Raw genomic sequence first — 21,332 nt, forward strand, 5'->3', positions numbered from 1 at the left:
CCGGGCAGGAGCGTATGGGTGGAGCAGCTCAGAGAGGTAAGGCGGGGCGAGCCTTACCTAACTCACATCTAAGAGCGAGTTAGATGTGGCCCTTGTGGTTAAAGGGATCAGGGGGTATGGAGAGAAGGCAGGTACGGGATACTGAGTTGGATGATCAGCCATGATCATATTGAATGGCGGTGCAGGCTCGAAGGGCCGAATGGCCTCTACTCCTGCACCTATTTTCTATGTTTCTATTTCCTTCGTTCCACAGATGCTGCTGCACCCGCTGAGTTTCTCCAGCACTTTTGTCTACCATTGTTAGCTGTGGCTTAGGTGAAGACGAGGTACTGACAATGAGACTCAACAAGACCACTTGGGAGGGGGTGGGACGGTGACAGAGGGGATACAAAGGTTACTTGAAATCAATATTCATACCGCTGTGTTGTAAGTACTGTCGTCCTCTCTTCGTCCCTAACACTTCCCCATCTCTCTTTTCTTGTCACATTCTGCTGATAACGGCTCTACTATTAGAAAACAGTCACAGATCTGCGTCATGGCCTCTTACATTCTTCTATTGTTACATGTACAAAAAATCCCCAACTACTCTTGCCCCAATTTAAATTTCTTCCACCTAAATGATCCAAGAGATTTATTAACCATAGTTAAATGTTAATTTTAATTCCTGTCTCAAATGTTTGATCCATTAGGTTCGTAATTTTTATTATCATCCGGTGCAGAACACGAAACAAAATCTCAACCATGATCATAGTCTCTTGTGAGGGGCTGATACTTCCAAGAGGGCAGAAAATGTTACTAAGACGACAAAACATGGAATCATAGAAAATAGGTGCAGGAGGAGACCATTCGGCCCTTCGAGCCAGCACCGCCATTCATTGTGATCATGGCTGATCGTCCCCAATCAATAACCCGTGCCTGGCTTCCCCCCGTATCCCTTGATTCCACTGGTCCCTAGAGCTCTATCTAACTCTCCCTTAAATCCATCCAGTGACTTGGCCTCCACTGCCCTCTGCGGCAGGGAATTCCACAAATTCACAACTCTCTGGGTGAAAAAGTTTTTTCTCACCTCAGTCTTAAATGGCCTCCCCTTTATTCTAAGACTGTGTGGCCCCCCTGGTTCTGGACTCGCCCAACATTGGGAACATTTTTCCTGCATCGAGCTTGACCAGTCCTTTTATAATTTTATATGTTTCTACAAGTACCTCCCACTCATCCTTCATTCATTCGACATACGAAAGAAAATATTATAGATATATTTAATCATGTGTTGTGAAAAATGGCTTTGATACGTCAGTATTTGCTGATTTTGTCTGTGACTGTTGGTGTATCAGTGCTAGAACCCTTCATGTTTGAGATGCCAGAGATGCTGCCTGCGTTACTCCAGATTTTTGTGTCCATCTTCATTTTTGTGATTGTTTAATTTATTTTAGTGTGGAGATACATCGTGGAAACAGGCCCTACCACCCACCGAGTTTGCGCCGACCACACATTGACACTATCCTACACACACTAGGGACAATTTACATTTATATCAAGCCAATGTACCTGCAAACCTGAGATAGACACAAAAAACTGGAGTAACAACAAGACAGCATCTCTGGAGAGAAAGAATGGGTGACGTTTCGGTTCAAGACCCTTCTTCAGGCTAGGCAACGGAAAGGGAACTGAGAGGTATAGACCACAATGTGGGGAGATAAAGTAAGGAAGTAAGTACGTTTATTGGCCAAGTATTCACATACAAGGAATTTGCCTTGGTGCTCTGCCCACAAGTAACAACATGACATACAGTGACAGTTACGAATGACTCAGAAAACACTAAACATTAATAATAATAAGACATTAATGATAAAACACCATTGATCAAGCATGTGAACCAACAAAATACCAGATCAAAGGGAGGCTACAGATTTTTGGCTGTTGAGTAGAGCAAGGACTAGTGGATAATAAATGTTTTGATGTCTGGCTGTGGCAGCTTTGACAGTCCGGAGTCGCCTTCCAGAGGGAAGTGATTCAAAGAGTTTGTGGCCAGGGTGAGAGGGGTCAGAGATGATCTTGCCCGCTCGCTTCCTGGCCCTTGCAGTGCACAGTTCATCAATGGAGGGATGGTTGCAGCCAATAATCTTCTCTGTTGATCGGACGATTCGCTGCAGCCTCCAGATGACTCCAGCTTGGTGGCTGAGCCAAACTCTAAGCGTGACGCGCAAATGACGCCCGAGTGGGACAGGCCCTTTAACACGTCGTGGGAATCTATTAATGCGGGTTGGCGTGTAAACCTTGCGATTTTCCGCTGACCTAAACAAATATTTAAGTGGTGATTAGACACTTTTTTTCCCCATCGCATAATTCCGTAAGAATTGTTAGTGTTTTGAGAATTTCCAATAACTGCGTAACTCGGGGGTATTACTGAACTTGGCTGACAAACTGTGTAAAGAGGAACTGCAGATAACTGCTGGTTTAAACCGAAGACAGACACGAAAAGCTGGAGTAACTCGGCGGGACAGGCAGCATCGCTGGAGAGAAGGAATGGGACATTGACCCAATCCTTCTCTCCAGAGATGCTGCCTGTCCCACATAGTTACTGCAGCGTTTTGTGCCCAGCTGGCAAAGTGTTCCCAAATGCTTCCGAAAATATGTCAATATCAGACACAGCGCGGAAACAGGCCCTTCGGTCCACTGAGTAACACTATCCCTCCACACACTAGGGACTATCAGAGGGGACTGTGTAGAGAGGGTGGCGGATTTCCACTTCCTGGGAATCCATATTGAGGAGGACCTGACGTGGAGCGTGAACACCACTGCGCTGCTGAAAAAGGTCCAGCAGAGACTGCACTTCCTGAGGGTGCTCAGGAAGAATAACATCACTCAGAGACTGCTGCTGTCCTTTTATCGGTGCTCCATTGAGAGCATACTAACATACTGTGTATGCGTGTGGTACACCAGCTGCACAGCGGCTCAGAGGAAAGCGCTCCAGAGGGCCATTGACAACGCCCAGAGGATTGTCGGCTGCCCTCTCCTTACCTTGGAGGACTTACACAGTTCCCGCTGCACCAAAAAATCCCAGAATATCATAAAGGACATTTCCCACCCCAGACACTCCCTGTTTGAACTGTTGCCGTCAGGCAGACGGTACAGATCTACAAGGACAAGTACAAATAGACTAAAAAACAGTTTTTACCCCACTGCTATAAAAGCATTAAATGTAGCCGCCAATTATTTAGTTGTTTATCTTTAATATTTTACCTTGTATGTATCGTTAGCTTTTAGAAATGTTTGAATGCTGCACTGACTGGCTGACATTTTAAATTTCGTTGTACATGGTTCATGTTACAATGACAATAAAGAAACTATTCTATTCTATAATCTACAATTACGCCAAGCCAATTAGACTAAAACCTGCACGTCTTTGGTTTGTGGGGGGAAACCTTTTGCCTGCAATATTTCCAATTTGAATCACTGGATATTCACTCTGTGAAATTCACTGTAAAGTTACTTCAAGTCACTTTCGTCTCCAGTTCGTTCGCTGGAGTCTCACTCCATGGAAGACAAAAATGCTGGAGAAACTCAGCGGGTGAGGCAGCATCTATGGAGCGAAGGAAATGGTTAGGCAACGTTTAGGTTCGAGACCCTCCTTCAGAATTCACACTTAAGTGCTTCTCACTTAATACTGTAAAGCTTGTCAGGTTTTGTCAAGCCCAGTTTTGGATCGAGACCCAAGACACTGCAGATATTGGAACCGGGAGAAAAATAAATCAACCTTTTGAATGGACTGCGCCAGAAATATCAACGTTTGTTGCTGTTTGTACACAAAAATGCTGGAGAAACTCAGCGGGTGCAGCAGCATCTATGGAGCGAAGGAAATAGGCAACGTTTCGGGCCGAAACCCTTCTTCAGACTGATGGCTGATTGTTGCTGTTTGATGCATTTGGGAAGTGAAGGATATATAACAGCGGGGGAGAGAGGGGGGGGTTTTGAAAGTTTGTCAGTATTTTCACCGAATCTGTATTTGCAACAAAAAAAGACAAGCAAAGCGGTTTGATCTTGTAAGTGTGTCAGTATTTGCGAGGAGGTCTGATGGTCTCAGTACTTGCAAAGGGACTGAGGAGCGCAAACGGAAGGATAATGGGGACGCGAGACCCTGCAGATGCTGGAAGCTAGTTCTGGCGAGTGTCATTATTTACACGAGTGACCGGCGGAATTTGAGACTGGGTGTTCAACAATTTATGCAAAAATAGTAAATCGCAGCTGCAGAGGTGTTTGGACTGAATCCCTGAAGTGTGGTAGACACAACATACTGGAGTAACTCAGCGGGACAGGCAGCGTCTCTGGAGAGAAGGAATGGGTGACGTTTCGGGTCGAGACCCTTCTTCAGACTGGGTTGATCGACCCGCACAAAGTATAAAATCATGAAAGGAATTGATTGGGTAGACGCACAGAGTCTCCTGCCCAGAGTAGGTGAATCGAGGACATAGACACATAGAAAATAGGTGCAGGAGTAGAGGCCATTCGGCCCTTCGAGCCTGCACCGCCATTCAATATGATCATGGCTGATCATCCAACTCAGTATCCCGTACCTGCCTTCTCTCCATACCCCCTGATCCCTTTAGCCACAAGGGCCACATCTAACCCCCTCTTAAATATAGCCAATGAAATGGCCTCAACTACCTTTGTGGCAGAGAATTCCACAGATTCACCACTCTCTGTGTGAAAAATGATGTTCTCATCTCGGTCCTAAAAGATTTCCCCCTTATCCTTAAACTGTGACCCCTTGTTCTGGACTTCCCCAACATCGGGAATAATCTTCCTGCATCTAGCCTGTCCAACCCCTTAAGAATTGTGTAAGTTTCTATAAGATCCCCCCTCAATCTTCTAAATTCTAGCGAGTACAAGCCGAGTCTATCCAGTCTTTCTTCATATGAAAGCCCTGCCATCCCAGGAATCAGTCTGGTGAACCTTCTCTGTACTCCCTCTATGGCAAGAATGTCTTTCTTCAGATTAGGAGACCAAAATGTGGTTTAAGTGTTGTTTAAGGTGAAAGGGAAAAGATTTAATAGGAATCTGAGGGGGTGACTTTTTCACACATAAAGTCTGGTACTTTATACATCAAATCATTTTAACTGATTCTAAATATTGCAGCACTTGATTTAATTCCGGTTCTGAAAATTATTGTAGTCTTTCATTGTTTCACATTCAAAGTCTTGTGTGAAAAAGAAAGAAACATAGAAATTAGGTGCAGGAGTAGGCCATTCGGCACTTCGAGCCGAATGTATGCCGGAGGAGGTAGTTGAGGCTGGGACTATCCCAACGTTTAAGAAACAGGTAGACAGGTACATGGATAGGACAGGTTTGGAGGGATATGCACCAAACGCGGGCAGGTGGGACTAGTGTAGCTGGGACATGTTGGCCGGTGTAGGCAAGTTGGGCCGAAGGGCCTGTTTCCACGTTCACTCTAACAAAACCAATTATCCATAAATAAAGATATTCTGACCTGTCAACTATTCCAAAACAAACGAGTCTTTAAAAAAGACTTCCCTCCCACCTCCCCTCGCCCACTCATCGTTAAATCTGACCTGACCTACAGAGAGAAAGAGAGTCGTATGTAGGAACTTACATCCAATGTGTCTGTGTGTTCACTGTGTGTTCACTGTGACCCTCCAGTAAGTACTGTGTGCCCCCAGACACATGCGCTTTGTGTGACCGTGGAGAAACGTGCGCGGAGTTGCGTGGTGAATGAGTTCTCGGATTTCCGAGGGAAATCTCTCCCCGCATGTTGGAAGGGCCGACCGACCCCGCTGGGACAACATTGCCCCATCCTGTGTGTCTGTCTGTCTCTGTCCCGCGGCCGGCTGCACTGGACTGACACTGCAACAGGCAGCTGGAGCTCCGCGGGGAGGAGGGAGAGCGAGAGGTGGAGCTCGCCCCAAACTCCTTTTAAACCTCCCCTCCTTCATCTCCGCAAAAAAAAAAACCTCTGCCGTGCTGTGGCTGCCTTCGATTGACCGATCAGAAAAGCCGAACGGGTCCCATCTCTCTCTCCTTCCCTCTCTCTTCCTCGCGAATTGGATGTAAAAGTGGGGACGGAAAGCTGTCAGATTTATTCTGCCTCTCAACGTCCAACATTGCCCAATGGGAAACAGAGTCTCTCATGGAAGCTCAAGAAATGTGAATGAAGAGGACTATGAAGATTTGGATATGGGGACACCGAGTAAGTGGAATCCAGTTTAAGCTTCGCTTAGGCTCTCGACAACGAGAGGAACCAAATGTGCAATGTGCTATTTACTGACTCGGTTGTTGCCTCTTGAATGTTGCACACACACTGTGCCAGTGCGTTTGGAGTTAGGTGTGATGAAACCTTATACTGTGCGATTCGAGCTCTAGTGCTCCCACCCTTCACCTGCGCCACGAAAAGCAGCGTGTGTTTTAATGTAGGAAAAGTAACTTGCTGCTCCTTGAGGTACTGCCATAGAGGGAGTGCAGAGACGGTTCACCAGACTGATTCCTGGGATGTCAGGACTGTCTTATGAACAAAGACTGGATAGACTTGGTTTATACTCTCTAGAATTTAGAAGATTGAGAGGGGATCTTATAGAAACTTACAAAATTCTTAAGGGGTTGGACAGGCTAGATGCAGGAAGATTGTTCCCGATGTTGGGGAAGTCCAGGACAAGGGGTCACAGCTTAAGGATAAAGGGGAAATCCTTTAAAACCGAGATGAGAAGAACCTTTTTCACGCAGAGAGTGGTGAATCTCTGGAACTCTCTGCCACAGAGGGTAGTTGAGGCCAGTTCATTGGCTATATTTAAGAGGGAGTTAGATGTGGCCCTTGTGGCTAAGGGGATCAGGGGGTATGGAGAGAAGGCAGGTACGGGATACTGAGTTGGATGATCAGCCATGATCATATTGAATGGCGGTGCAGGCTCGAAGGGCCGAATGGCCTACTCCTGCACCTAATTTCTATGTTTCTATGTACCAAGGTCTAAGCGGAACCTCAGAGGGGATAGAGCCTTTTCTGTTGCTGCCCCGGCACTCTGGAACACCTTGCCGCTGCAGATCAGACAGGCCCCTTCACTGTCCATCTTTAAATCCTCCCTAAAAACTCACTTTTATTCACTGGCTGAGACATTGTTCCTGTTTTAGTGCTTTTAATGTCTTTTAATTTTTACTGTTTTTATAGTCCTGTCGTCTTAATGGTTTTAGTAGTTTGTAATAACTTTTTGTTGACTTCCCATGTACAGCACTTTGTGGTAACTGATGTTGTCTAAAAGCGCTTTATAAATAAAGTTATTATTATTATTATTATTATTATTATTATTATTATAAGTGACCTGTAAGAGTTCAGTGAAATGCTGAAAGTTTGTGGTGGAGGGGGGAATCATGTAATTCCGAGCAGATGCACGGAGCAAACCTGCCAATTGTAACAATAACAACTTATATTTAGACTGCCCTTTTCGTGCAACAGACTAAGCTGCAGATGCCAATAAAAGATGCCAGTGGTGATCTGGATGGAAAGTAAGAGAATGGTTACTGAGGACACTAAAAAAGATACTTGTAATAATAATAATAATAATAAATTTTATTTATGGGCGCCTTTCAAGAGTCTCAAGGACACCTTACAAAAAATTTAGCAGGTAGAAGAAAAACATGTAAGGGGAATGAAATAAATAGTAGAGACATGACTAGTACACAAAGTAAATCTCCGATGTTGCTTTGACTATCTGCAGTTCAGAGAATGGGCCTCTTTAGTTTTCTGGTGATAGTCGTTGAGTCGTACAGCAAGGGAACAGGCCCTTCAGCCCGACTTGTCCAACCTCTCCCACTTGCCCATGTTTGCCCAACATCCCTCTCCTCTTGTTTAAGAAGGAACTGCAGATGCTGGAAAATCGAAGGTACTCAAAAATGCTGGAGAAACTCAGCGGGTGCAGCAGCATCTATGGAGCGAAGGAAATAGGCAACGTTTCGGGCCGAAACCCTTCGGGTTTCAACCCGAAACGTTGCCTATTTCCTTTGGGTTTCGGGCCAAAACGTTGCCTATTTCCTTCGCTCCATAGATGCTGCTGCACCCGCTGAGTTTCTCCAGCATTCTTGTGTACATCCCTCTCCTCTTCTCTTCTTCTTCAGGACAACTTGTTCTATTTGATCTTCCGTTTGTGCATGTCGAGTTGATTGCATTAGTCGAAACAGGGCAGACCACGTGAAGGTTGCAATCTTCCACCCCATCCTCTTCTCCATGACGGGGCGGTCTGGAGAAGGGTTCCGACCCTAATTGTTACCTATTCCTTTTGTCCCGAGATGCTGCCTGACCCGCTGAGTTACTCCAGCATTTTGTGTCAAGTCAAGTTTATTTGTCACATACACATACGAGATGTGCAGTGAAATGAAAGTGGCAATGCTCGCGGACTTTTGTGCAAAAGACAAACAACAAAACAACCAAACAAATTATAAACACAATCATAACACACATATTCTTTTACATAATAAATAATGGAAGGAAAAACGTTCAGTAGAGTTAGTCCCTGGTGAGATAGGCGTTTACAGTCCGAATGACCTCTGGGAAGAAACTCCTTCTCAACCTCTCCGTTCTCACCGCATGGCAACGGAGGCGTTTGCCTGACCGTAGCAGCTGGAACAGTCCGTTGCAGGGGTGGAAGGGGTCTCCCATGATTTTATTTGCTCTGGAGTTGCACCTCCTGTTGTATAGTTCCTGCAGGGGGGTGAGTGAAGTTCCCATAGTGCGTTCGGCCGAACGCACTACTCTCTGCAGAGCCTTCTTGTCCTTGGCAGAGCAATTCCCAAACCAGATGGTAATGTTCCCGGACAAGATGCTTCCCGTCTATCCCTCTGAACCTTTTCTATCCATAAATAGATGCTAACGGTGAGAGGGGTCCCCGTCACCTCCTTCTAAACGTGTCATAAAATCGTTTACATTTACCTGAGAGCAGACGGACCTCAATTTGAGTCTGAAGAAGTGTTTCGGCCCGAAACATTGCCTATTTCCTTCGCTCCATAGATGCTGCTGCACCCGCTGAGTTTCTCCAGCATTTTTGTCTACCTCAAATTTAATGCTTGGCACCTGGTGAATCTGTGTACACTATTAGACGAGGAAACACGTTTTCTTAGAACGGAGACGAGGAAACACATTTTCTCACAGAGAGTGGTGAGTGTGGAACTCTCTGCCTCAGAGGGCGGTGGAGGCAGGTTCTCTGGATGCTTTCAAGAGAGAGCTAGATAGGGCTCTTAAAAATAGCAGAGTCAGGGGATATGGGGAGAAGGCAGGATTGGGGATGATCAGCCATGATCACATTGAATGGGGGTGCTGGCTCGAAGGGCCGAATGGCCTCTACTCCTGCACCTATTGTCTATTGTCTATTGTCTAAATGGGTGAGGTGTCCCCAGACATGATCTAAAACATTTAATTTCTTGTATATTTCACTTCTTCCTGACCCGACGACACATTTCTCAGGTAATTAATTCTTGATTGTTTTGTCTTGAGCTGCAGCCGCTGATTGTAAGTGTGACACAAACTGTAAAGAAGGAGCCATTTAAGTGAGCAAAAGCTTGGTTTAAGAGATGTACTTTAAAAGTACTTCGTACTTTTGCAGGGAGTGCAGCGTAGGTTCACCAGGTTAATTCCCGGGATGGCAGGACTGTCATATGCTGAGAGAATGGAGCGGCTGGGCTTGTACACTCTGGAGTTTAGAAGGATGAGAGGCAATCTCATTGAAACATATAGGATTGTTAAGGACTTGGACACGCTAGAGGCAGGAAACATGTTCCCGATGTTGGGGGAGTCCAGAACCAGGAGACACACACAGTTTATGAATAAGGGGTAAGCCATTTAGAACAGAGATGAGGAAACTTTTTCTCACAAAGAGTTGTGAGTCTGTGGAATTCTCTGCCTCAGAGGGTGGTGGAGGCCGGTTCTCTGGATGCTTTCAAGAGAGAGCTAGATAGGGCTCTTAAAGATAGCGGAGTCAGGGGATATGGGGTGGTGGCAGGAACGGGGTACTGATTGGGGATGATCAGCCGTGATCACATTGAATGGTGGTGCTGGCTCGAAGGGCCAAATGGCCTACTCCTGCACCTATTGTCTATTGTCTATTGTCTAAAATGATGAGCAGGAGAGAGTCAGACAGGTTTATGGCTACAGTTCCAGAACTTAATACCATTATTGACGTTATTAATATTATTCCCTTCATCATGCATCTGTACACTGTGGACGGCTCAATTGTAATCATGTATTGTCTTTCCGCTGACTGGTTAGCACGCAACAAAAGCTCGGTACATGTGACAATAAACTAAACGCAAACTAGACTAAAACTTAATGTTAGACTGTATGCATTAACATTACCAGCTAACACCATCCCTTACTGCTTTAGAAGTTAGTGATGCACCATCACTTGTTGTCCTGCTGGTGAAGTGCTGTTGGATAAGGAATTCCATTATTTAGACCCAACAACAATGGAAAAAACCGCAATGTGGTTCCATATCTGTGTATTAGTAACAAATCGAGCTGCCTGTCTTCTTCCATCGAACGTGTCCAAAGACAGGCAGCTCGATTTGTTACTAACATATATGAGAGAGAAGCGAGTGTCACCAAACTTCTGAATTCTCTGTGGTGGAACCCTCTCCAAGACAGACACACGTGAAGCTCACCGTTTGACCTGTTTTTACAAAATGTTAAATGGTCAGCTCGACATAGACTACAAGACCTACACCAAACCCAAACCAATTAGGAGCAGACGAGGGCATTCGATCCAATTTGTGATCCCAGCTACAAAGACAGATGTGTACAGCAATTCGTTCTTCCCCCGCTCAATTAAAGCATGGAATAATCTCCAACCCATCTATAGTTACCCATCCAGCTGCAACTCAATTTAAAGTAGCTCTTTCTTCCCAATAACCCTTTCTGGTTTAATTCCTCCCTCCACCACCTCCAGTTTACATTCCATTTGGAATATTTTGGAGGACCAAGAAACCAAGAAGAACCAAGAACGAAAGGTTGGTGCATTCCCAAGCCCCAGGGCTTGGGTCGCTGTGATCCCATCGATGAAACCTTGCAGACATGTTGCGGGTGTAGGTTGCACTCAACATGGAGATGATGAGTGACGGTGAAGAGCGTGTATAATTACAGGAGAGGTTTGGATATGAATCGGAATCAAGCCAGCTGTTCAGTCCTGGAAAATACTACACCTCTTGAGTATTGACAGAGTCGCACTCGTCCGGACACATGGATAGAATTCCAACACATTGTTTATTTTGGGAAGATGGTAGAGTAACTCAGGTCAGGCAGCATCTCTGGAGAAAAGGAATAGGGGATGTTTCGGGTCGAGACCCTTAGGGAGGTTTTAAGGAATCAGGAAGAAAGGCACCATGACAGAATGCCCTGCCTGTAGCCTATCTTGCTAGCCATGCATGTATGTGGCCACCTGGTTAATAGTATGGCCAGGATATTGATGATCAAGGATTACACCATTGCCAGCCACTGCTAATGTCAGTCTATAGTTGCTGGACGTGATATGAGGGAGGACCCAGAGTGATCTGCCATCTGATTGTTCCTCTGTTTAAAAGGCAAGCAGGGGTTTGGAATGTGTAGGTAGGAACTGCAGATGCTGGTTTACACCGAAGACAGACACAAAATGCTGGAGTAACTCAGTGGGGCGGGCAGCCTCTCTGGAGAGAAGGAATGGGTGAGGTTTCAGGTCGAGACCCTTCTTCATTCAGACTGGACGTTTCGGGTCGAGAAGCCAAAAACGTCACCCATTGCTTACTTCCAGAGATGCTGTCGGTCATTCATCACCATCGTTTAAAACATTAGCGACACATCAGTGCTGGTTTCTGACAGGAACGGTGACAGATGCACCACACATCTCCGTCCACCAGTTCCTGCAGACTTCCTCCGCTGGAAGTGTAGGATTTTGGTGTGTGTGTGTGTGTGTGTGTGTGTGTGTGTGTGTGTGTGTGTGTGTGTGTGTGTGTGTGTGTGTGTGTGTGTGTGTGTGTGTGTGTGTGTGTGTGTGTGTGTGTGTGTGTGTGTGTGTGTGTGTGTGTGTGTGTGTGTGTGTGTGTGTGTGTGTGTGTGTGTGTGTGTGTGTGTGTGTGTGTGCTTTATCATCATTCCTTACAATGCTATGTACGATTGTGATCGCAACTTCTACTGAAGTGTGGATGACCGTTGGCTCGCTAGGAGCTCATCCGCCCTTTGACAGGTCTTGTTTTTGGTCCTGCTGGGGGTCCACAGCCCCCTCCTCACCTGGCAAACCAGGTGGGGGGAGATGGTTTAGTCGCCGACTATCCGACCATGGAGCAGGTAGCACGGGATTACATGGTACCCGTGGCGGAGGGAACTCCCACCCCTGACCCGACCTGGCAGTGCCACTGAGTTACTCCAGCATTTTGTGTCTATCTTTAGGGGGTTTGGAATCACCGTTTAGAGCTTGTTTTGGCCTGTAGCCAGATTTCTTCAAGCAGGCTACAGTTCTTGGATGAAAACCATGAAGCACATTTAAGGGGAAAGAAGATAAAAGTGAAGGAGAAAGGATTAAAAGGTTATAGTGACAGGTTTAGTAAAAGATGAGAGAAGGTTTCTGTGACGAATGAATAACAGCAAAGACTAATTGGGATGAATGGAACTGGAGCTGGAAATCACATTAAGAACTTTGTGTTTGCCTAAACTAAACTAAATTGTGTCTTTACGAGGGATGGAAAATGCCCATAATATCAGACCCACTGCAGGTTGAATTGAATGGAGTGCAGATTTATGTGCATATAACTGCAGTTGTACAGGGTCTTGGTGAGACCGCACCTGGAGTATTGCAGACAGTTTTGGTCTCCTAATCTGAGGAAATACATTCTTGCCATAGAGGGAGTACAGAGAAGGTTCACCAGACTGATTCCTGGGATGTCAGGACTTTCATATGAAGAAAGACTGGATAGACTTGGCTTGTACTCGCTAGCATCTATGTTGCCACTTTGCCGGAACTATGTACTTGCACCCCAGGTCTCTCTATTCTATTCTAACACTTCCCAGGGACTCACCATTTACTGTGTGAAATCTGCCCTGGTTGCCTTGCCAGCATGTCGACATTATTGACTATTTTATTTGTTTATAATTGTTCTACTTATATCTTCCCGTGTCTCACTGATTTAATATGCATTAATATGGACATAGACTTACGTAGCACAGAATCCTTTCACCAAACTATCCAATGCCAACCGAGTTGCCAAGCCGAACTAGTCGCATGTACCATTCCTATCCGTGCATCTGTCCAAATGTCTATTAAATGCCTGAAGAAGGGTTTCAACCCGAACCGTCGCCTATTTCCTTTGCTCCATAGATGCTGCCTCACCCGCTGAGTTTCTCCAGTACTTTTGTCTACCGTCTATTAAACCAGTGATTCCCAACCTGGGGCCATGGCAAATCTCAGGGGGGCCACAGAAAAATGTTGGGATTTAGGGGGCCACAGGTTCAATGAAGGGGGCCACAGAGCTGCCTCCTAAATTTCAGTTGTAATAAATTGAAATCTATGTAGTTGAAATATTTTTGATGTTTGTGGAATAGAATAAAAGAGAATATATGCGCAATAATAGACACTGATATTTTTTTGGAAGGTATTATAACATTGAAGTACTTTTTTTCCGCAAATAATGTCAGGGGGGCCACAGAAAAATTAAAAGATCCCAAGGGGGCCATGAGCTAAAAAAAAGGTTGGGAACCACCGTATTAAACAATGTCCTCGTACCTGACTGTACCATTTCCTCTGGCATCTCGTTCCACATATCCACCAGGGGTTGTGGGGAGAAGGCAGAAGAATGGGATTAAGAGGGAAAGATAGATCAGCCATGATTGAACGGCAGAGTAGACTTGATGGGCCAAATGGCCTAATTCTGCTCCGATCACTTATGAACCCTAGTGTGAAAGTTTGCCACTCGGGTCATCCTTTGAATCTTTCCCCTCTTACCCTAAATCTGTGCACATAGAAATTAGGTGCAGGAGTAGGCCATTTGGCCCTTCGAGCCTGCACCGCCATTCAATATGATCATGGCTGATTATCCAACTCAGTATCCTGTACCTGCCTTCTCTCCATACCCCCTGATCCCTTTAGCCACAAGGGCCACATCTAACTCCCTCTTAAATATAGCCAATGAACTGGCCTCAACTACCTTCTGTGGCAGAGAATTCCACAGATTCACCACTCTCTGTGTGAAAAATGTTTTTCTCATCTCGGTCCTAAAAGATTTCCCCCTTATCCTTAAACTGTGTGTGTGGCCCCTTGTTCTGGACTTCCCCAACATCGGGAACAATCTTCCTGCATCTAGCCCGTCCAACCCCTTAAGAATTTTGCAAGTTTCTATAAGATCCCCCTCAATCTTCTAAATTCTAGCGAGTACAAGCCGAGTCTATCCAGTCTTTCTTCATATGAAAGTCCTGACATCCCAGGAATCAGTCTGGTGAACCTTCTCTGTACTCCCTCTATGGCAAGAATGTCTTTCCTCAGATTAGGAGACCAAAACTGTCTGCAATACTCCAGGTGTGGTCTCACCAAGACCCTGTACAACTGCAGTTATATGCACATAAATCTGCACTCCATTCAATTCAACCTGCAGTGGGTCTGATATTATGGGCATTTTCCATCCCTCGTAAAGACACAATTTAGTTTAGTTTAGGCAAACACAAAGTTCTTAATGTGATTTCCAGCTCCAGTTCCATTCATCCCAACTAGTCTTTGCTGTCATTCTTTCTCCACAGAAACCTTCTCTCATCTTTTACTAAACCTGTCACTATAACCTTTTAATCCTTTCTCCTTCACTTTAATCTTCTTTCCCCTTAAATGTGCTTCATGGTTTTCATCCAAGAACTGTAGCCTGCTTGAAGAAAACTGGCTACAGGCCAAAATAAGCTCTAAACGGTGATTCCAAACCCCCTAAAGATAGACACAAAATGCTGGAGTAACTCAGTGGCACTGCCAGGTCGGGTCAGGGGTGGGAGTTCCCTCCGCCACGGGTACCATGTAATCCCGTGCTACCTGCTCCATGGTCGGATAGTCGGCGACTAAACCATCTCCCCCCACCTGGTTTGCCAGGTGAGGAGGGGGCTGTGGACCCCCAGCAGGACCAAAAACAAGACCTGTCAAAGGGCGGATGAGCTCCTAGCGAGCCAACGGTCATCCACACTTCAGTAGAAGTTGCGATCACAATCGTACATTGCATTGTAAGGAATAATGATAAAGCACACACACACACACACACACACACACACACACACACACACACACACACACACACACACACACACACACACACACACACACACACACACACACACACACACACACACACACACACACACACACACACACCAAAATCCTACACTTCCAGCGGAGGAAGTCCGCAGGAACTGGTGGACGGAGATGTGTGGTGCATCCATCACCGTTCCTGTCAGAAACCAGCACCGCTGTGTCGCTAATGTTTTAAACGATGGTGATGAATGACCGACAGCATCTCTGGGAATAAGTTATGGGTGACATTTTTGGCTTCTCGACCCGAAACGTCCAGTCTGAATGAAGAAGGGTCTCGACCTGAAACCTCACCCATTCCTTCTCTCCAGAGAGGCTGCCCGTCCCACTGAGTTACTCCAACATTTTGTGTCTGTCTTCGGTGTAAACCAGCATCTGCGGTTCCTACCTACACATTCCAAACCCCTGCTTGCCTTTTAATCAGAGGAACAATCAGATGGCAGATCCCTCTGGGTCCTCCCTCATATCACGTCCAACAACTATAGACTGACATTAGCAGTGGCTGGCAATGGTGTAATCCTTGATCATCAATATCCTGGCCATACTATTAACCAGGTGGCCACATACATGCATGGCTAGCAAGATAGGCTAGAGGCAAGGCATTCTGACATGGGTGCCTTTCTCCCTGATTCCTTAAAACCTCCCTAAGGGTCTCGACCCGAAACATCACCTATTCCTTTTCTCCAGAGATGCTGCCTGACCTGAGTTACTCCACCATCTTCCCAAATAAACAATGTGTTGGAATTCTATCCATTTGTCCGGACGAGTGCGACTCTGTCAATACTCAAGAAGTGCAGTATTTTCCAGGACTTGATTCCGATTCATATCCAAACCTCTCCTCTAAATATCCACGCTCTTTGCCGTCACTCATCATCTCCATGTTGAGTGCAACCTACACCCACAACAAGTCTGCAAGGTTCATCGATGGGATCACAGCATCCCAAGCCCTTGAGCTTGAGAATGCACCAACCTTTCGTTCAGATATGGAACCACATTGCGGTTTTTTCATGGGTCTAAATAATGGAATTCCTTATCCAACAGCACTTGACCAGCAGGACAACAAGTGATGGTGCATCACTAACTTCTAAAGAGCAGTAAGGGATGGCATTAGCTGGTAATGTTAATGCATACAGTCTAACATTAAGTTTTAGTTTAGTTTACGTTTACAAGATCAAGATACAAGATACAATTTATTTGTCATTTGGACCCCTTGAGGTCCAAACGAAATGACGTTTCTGCAGCCATACATTTCAAACAAATAGACCCAAGACACAACATAATTTACATAAACATCCATCACATCGCTGTGATGGAAGGCCAAAAAACTTATCTCTCCACTCTCTCCCCCGCCCCCCCCCCCCCCCCCCCCCCCCGATGTCAGAGTCAAAGTCAAAGCCCCCGGCTGGCGATGGCGATTGTCCCGCGGTCATTAAAGCCACGCCGGATGATGCAAGGTCGCACACCGGGTTCTTGATGTTAGAGCCCCCAGCGTGCGCTCGCAGAGTCCCGCGGCCATTCCAAGCCGCGCGGGGGCGGTGATGTCAGGCCCCGCTCCAGGAGCTCTTCGACCCCGCAACTCGGGCGGGAGAAGTCGCCGTTGCGAGAGCCCTGAAAAGCGGTCTCCCCCCAGGGACCCGCGGGCTCCCGGTGCCGCCGTCCGCCAGACCCGCAGTTGCAGCCTCTGAATCTCCGGAGGTCGGGCCGCAGCAGCAGCAGCAGCAGCGCTCCACCACCGCTCCACCCGCTCTGGACTCGGCCAGCTCGACGATGGTGAGGTGAGTCGTCGGCACCAGAGCCCCCGGTCTTCCTGTTGGAGGCCGCTCCTCGTTGCAGCCCCAACGACAACGGAGACCCGACAAAGAAAAGGTCGGGTCTCCCGTGCAGGGAGAGATTAAAAGTTACCCCACTCCATCCCACCCCACCCCCACCCCCCCACACACACACCCCAACAAAAAATAACAAAAACTACATAAAAACATAGACAAAAAATAATAAAAACGCAGACGGGCTGCAGAGGCCGCTGCTGACGAGAGTCGCGCCGCCTGCTGTATTTCGCCGCGGAGTTTATTGTCACGTGTACCGAGGTACAGCGAAAAGCTTTTGTTGCATGCTAACCAGTCTGCGGAAAGACAATACATGATTACAATTAGAGCCGTCCACAGTGTACAGATACAGGATAAGGGAATGATGTTAATAACGTGAATAATGGTATTAAGCTCTGGAACAGTAGCCATAAACCTGTCTGGCACTCTCCTGCTCATTATTTTAAAGGACATCTCTTAAACCAAGCTTTTGCTCACTTAAATGGCTCCTTCTTTACAGTCTGTGTCACACTTACAAACAGCGGCTGCAGCTCAAAACAAAACAATCAAGAATTAACTACCTGAGAAATGTGTTGTCGGGTCAGGAAGATGTGAAATATCCAAGAGATTAAATGTTTTAGATCATGTCTGGGGACACCTCACCCATTTAGACAATAGACAATAGGTGCAGGAGTAGAGGCCATTCAGCCCTTCGAGCCTGCACCGCCATTCAATGTGATCATGGCTGATCATCCCCAACCAGTACCCCGTTCCTGCCTTCCCTCCATATCTCCTGACTCCGCTATTTTTAAGAGCCCTATCTAGCACTCTCTTGAAAGCATCCAGAGAACCTGCCTCCACCGCCCTCTGAGGCAGAGAATTCCACAGACTCACCACTCTCTGTGAGAAAAAGTGTTTCCTCGTCTCCGTTCTAAATGGCTTACCCCTTATTCTTAAACTGTGTGTGTGGACCCTGGTTCTGGACTCCCCCAACATCGGTGAACATGTTTCCTGCCTCTAGCGTGTCCAAGCCCTTAACAATCCTATATGTTTCAATGAGATGCCCTCTCACCCTTCTAAACTCTTAAACTGTTTAAGTTAAGCTATTTAAGTTAAGAATTGCAACAGTCCAGGGGGTATATTATCTGTTTCCAACGCCCAACTAGAGACCCAGGTTCAATCCTGACCACAGGTGTTTGTCTGTACGGAGTTTGTACGTTCTCTCCGTGACCTGCGTGGGATTTTACCGAGATCTTCAGTTTCCTCCCACACTCGTACAGGTTTGTAGATTAATTGGCTTGGTATAAATGTAAATTGTGCGTAGGATAGTGTTAGTGTGCGGGGATTGCTGGTCGGCGCCTACTCTGTGGGCTGAAGGGCCTGTTTCCGTGCTGTATCTCTAAATTCAACGTTGAACGTAGCTAACAGTATTGTATCTCAAGGAAGATAACATAAACACATCTAAATGATGTATCTTGTAAAATAATTAATTCCATTTGGACTGGTTCTTCCCAGCTGTTATCAGGCAACCATCCTATCAACAATTACAGAATGGTCCTGTGTTACTTTCTACCTCATTGGAAACCATCGGACTATCTTTAATCGGACTTTACTAGACTTAATCCTCAGTTATGGTGTGCCACAGTTTATCATGCACTAGGATAGTGTTAATGTGCAGAGATCGCTGGTGGGTGTGGACTCGGTGTGCTGAAGGGCCTGTTTCCGCACTGTATCTCTAAACTAAACTAAACTAAACTAAACCACATAGATTCAGTAGATAATATTCCAATCTCAGGACCACTTGATCCACTTGGCATAGCACATAGTTCCTGACAGTTAATTTAACCACATTGACAGAAGTATGTTTCCTATTCAGATATTCCTTATCTACAAGTGGCCGACAGCCAGATTTCTATTAGCATGAGCTACTTTCATAGAAACATAGAAACATAGAAATTAGGTGCAGGAGTAGGCCATTCAGCCCTTCGAGCCTGCTCCACCATTCAATATGATCATGGCTGATCATCCAACTCAGTATCCCGTACCTGCCTTCTCTCCATACCCCCTGATCCCTTTAGCCACAAGGGCCACATCTAACTCCCTCTTAAATATAGCCAATGAACTGGCCTCAACTACCTTCTGTGGCAGAGAATTCCACAGATTCACCACTCTCTGTGTGAAAAGAAAAATGTTTTTCTCGTCTCGGTCCTAAAAGACTTCCCCCTTATCCTTAAACTGTGACCCCTTGTTCTGGACTTCCCCAACATCGGGAACAATCTTCCTGCATCTAGCCTGTCCAACCCCTTAAGAATTTTGTAAGTTTCTATAAGATCCCCCCTCAATCTTCTAAATTCTAGCGAGTACAAGCCGAGTCTATCCAGCCTTTCTTCATATGAAAGTCCTGACATCCCAGGATTTCACATTTAATTTTGTGTTTCCCTTGTTATTATGACAAAGTATTTAGTTCCTATTCGTCCTCTCCCTAAAACACCGAAAAGAACAACACTGGACCGCCAGCGCTGACCAGTGAGATTCCAAGATGGCGTCCAAGCCAGGCGACTCTGTGTGTGCTTGTCACAGAGAAGTAGATTTGCAATCACGAAATACAATCCCTCCACTCTCTCAAACCTCTACTCTGACAGTATCATCTTTATTTTGGTTTAGTTTAGAGATACAGCGCGGAAACAGGCCCTTCGGCCCCCCGTGTCCGCACCGACCAGCGATGCCCGCACGCTGGTCAAGTCAAGTCAATTTTATTGCTATAGCACATTTAAAAAACAACTCTCGCTGGCCAAAGTGCTTTACATTGGCGGAGGTACTAACGTTATACTACAGTGGTTCATAGATTAAGCATATACATAAATACATACATATAGCCCTCACTCAGAGGACGTCAAGAAAGGCTCGAGAGTAAAGATGAGTTTTAAGTCTCGACTTAAAGGAGTCGATGTAGGGGGCAGTTCTGATGGGAAGGGGGATGCCGTTCCACAGTCTAGGAGCTGCAACCGCAAAGGCGCGGTGAGTCGCCCCTGAGCTTATGCCTAGACCGCGGGATGTTCAGTAACCCCAAGTCGGCCAATCTGAGGGGCCTGGAGGTGGTGTGGTGGGGAAGCAGACTTTTGATGTAGGTGGGGGCAAGCTCTGTAGACATAGAGGAGGATCTTGAAATGTATACGGAACCGCACATGGAGCCAGTGGAGAGAGGCCAGGATCGTGGTGATTTTCCGGGTGCCCGTCCTATCCTACACACATTAGGGCAGGGATTCCCAACCTTCTTCATCCCATTTACCCCTGGCAACTTTAATAGCACATAACAATGTTATGTCACTTGTTTATGAACAACTAATGATGAACAGATATACCAGTATACCAGAACCAAACACAGTCAGTCAATGAGAAAAAATATGTGCAAATCCAGAGTCAACAAATGTACTTTCTGGGTAGGTGAGATTTATCCCCTGGGGGTAGATTTACCCCAGGTTGGGAATCCTTGGACTTGGGACAATTTAGATCTTGGAGGGGGTGGATGATTGCAACCTTCACATAGTCCGCCCTGTTTCGACCAATGCAATCAACTCGACGTGCACAAACAGAAGATCAAGTAGAACAAGTTGTCCAACAACTTTAGGCTGTGCACGCCACATGCAAGAAGAAGAAGATCTTGGAGAAAACCCACGCAGTCACGGGGAGAACGTACAAACACCGTACAGACACCACCCGGAGTCAGGATCGAACCCGGGTCCCTGGCACTGTAAGGCAGCAACGTTACCATACTCTTGTTCTTATGACAAAGCATTTGGTTTCTATTTAATCCCGCACTAAAACATCAAAAAGATCAACACTGGACTGCTAGCACTGACAAGGAGGACCCTTGCGGTCCTGGCTCGAAGGGCCGAATGGCCTACTGCTACACCTATTGTCTATTGACCCAAGATGGTGCCCAACCCAGACAACTCTTTCTGTTCTAATCATCAAAAAGTGGATCTGCAACAGGCATTACACTCGCTCCACTCTTGTACACCTATACTCTGACAGGATCAAGTACACCTCTGGTACACCAGTCATTGTACAAATCTGGTACACCAGTCATTGAAAGTACAAATCTGCTACACCAGTCATTGAAAGTAGGAATGCAGGTGCAGCAGGCAGTGAAGAAAGCAAATGGTATGTTAGCATTCATAGCAAAAGGATTTGAGTATAGGAGCAGGGAGGTTCTACTGCAGTTGTACAGGGTCTTGGT

At 46.1% G+C, this 21,332-nt stretch overlaps 1 protein-coding gene and 1 long non-coding RNA gene across 2 annotated transcripts in view; one reads left to right on the forward strand and one right to left on the reverse strand.

Annotated features, from left to right (window-relative positions):
• Positions 1 to 1,701: 1,701 nt before the first annotated feature.
• LOC129695148 (uncharacterized) lies at positions 1,702 to 5,734 on the reverse strand. Its single transcript, XR_008723119.1, has 2 exons — positions 5,609 to 5,734; positions 1,702 to 2,292 (listed from the first exon to the last, which is right to left on the reverse strand). It is a non-coding gene; the product is annotated as an uncharacterized LOC129695148 (long non-coding RNA).
• Positions 5,735 to 6,037: 303 nt separating this feature from the next.
• LOC129695147 (erythropoietin-like) overlaps positions 6,038 to 21,332 on the forward strand; it is a 36,084-nt gene continuing 20,789 nt past the window's right edge. The window contains exon 1 of the mRNA XM_055631913.1: positions 6,038 to 6,202. Coding sequence (XP_055487888.1) covers positions 6,124 to 6,202 — 79 coding nt within the window. The 5' untranslated portion in view covers positions 6,038 to 6,123. The remainder of the gene's footprint in view (positions 6,203 to 21,332) is intronic.

This window comes from Leucoraja erinacea, unplaced genomic scaffold (assembly GCF_028641065.1).
Source record: "Leucoraja erinacea ecotype New England unplaced genomic scaffold, Leri_hhj_1 Leri_95S, whole genome shotgun sequence".
Taxonomy (NCBI): domain Eukaryota; kingdom Metazoa; phylum Chordata; class Chondrichthyes; order Rajiformes; family Rajidae; genus Leucoraja; species Leucoraja erinaceus.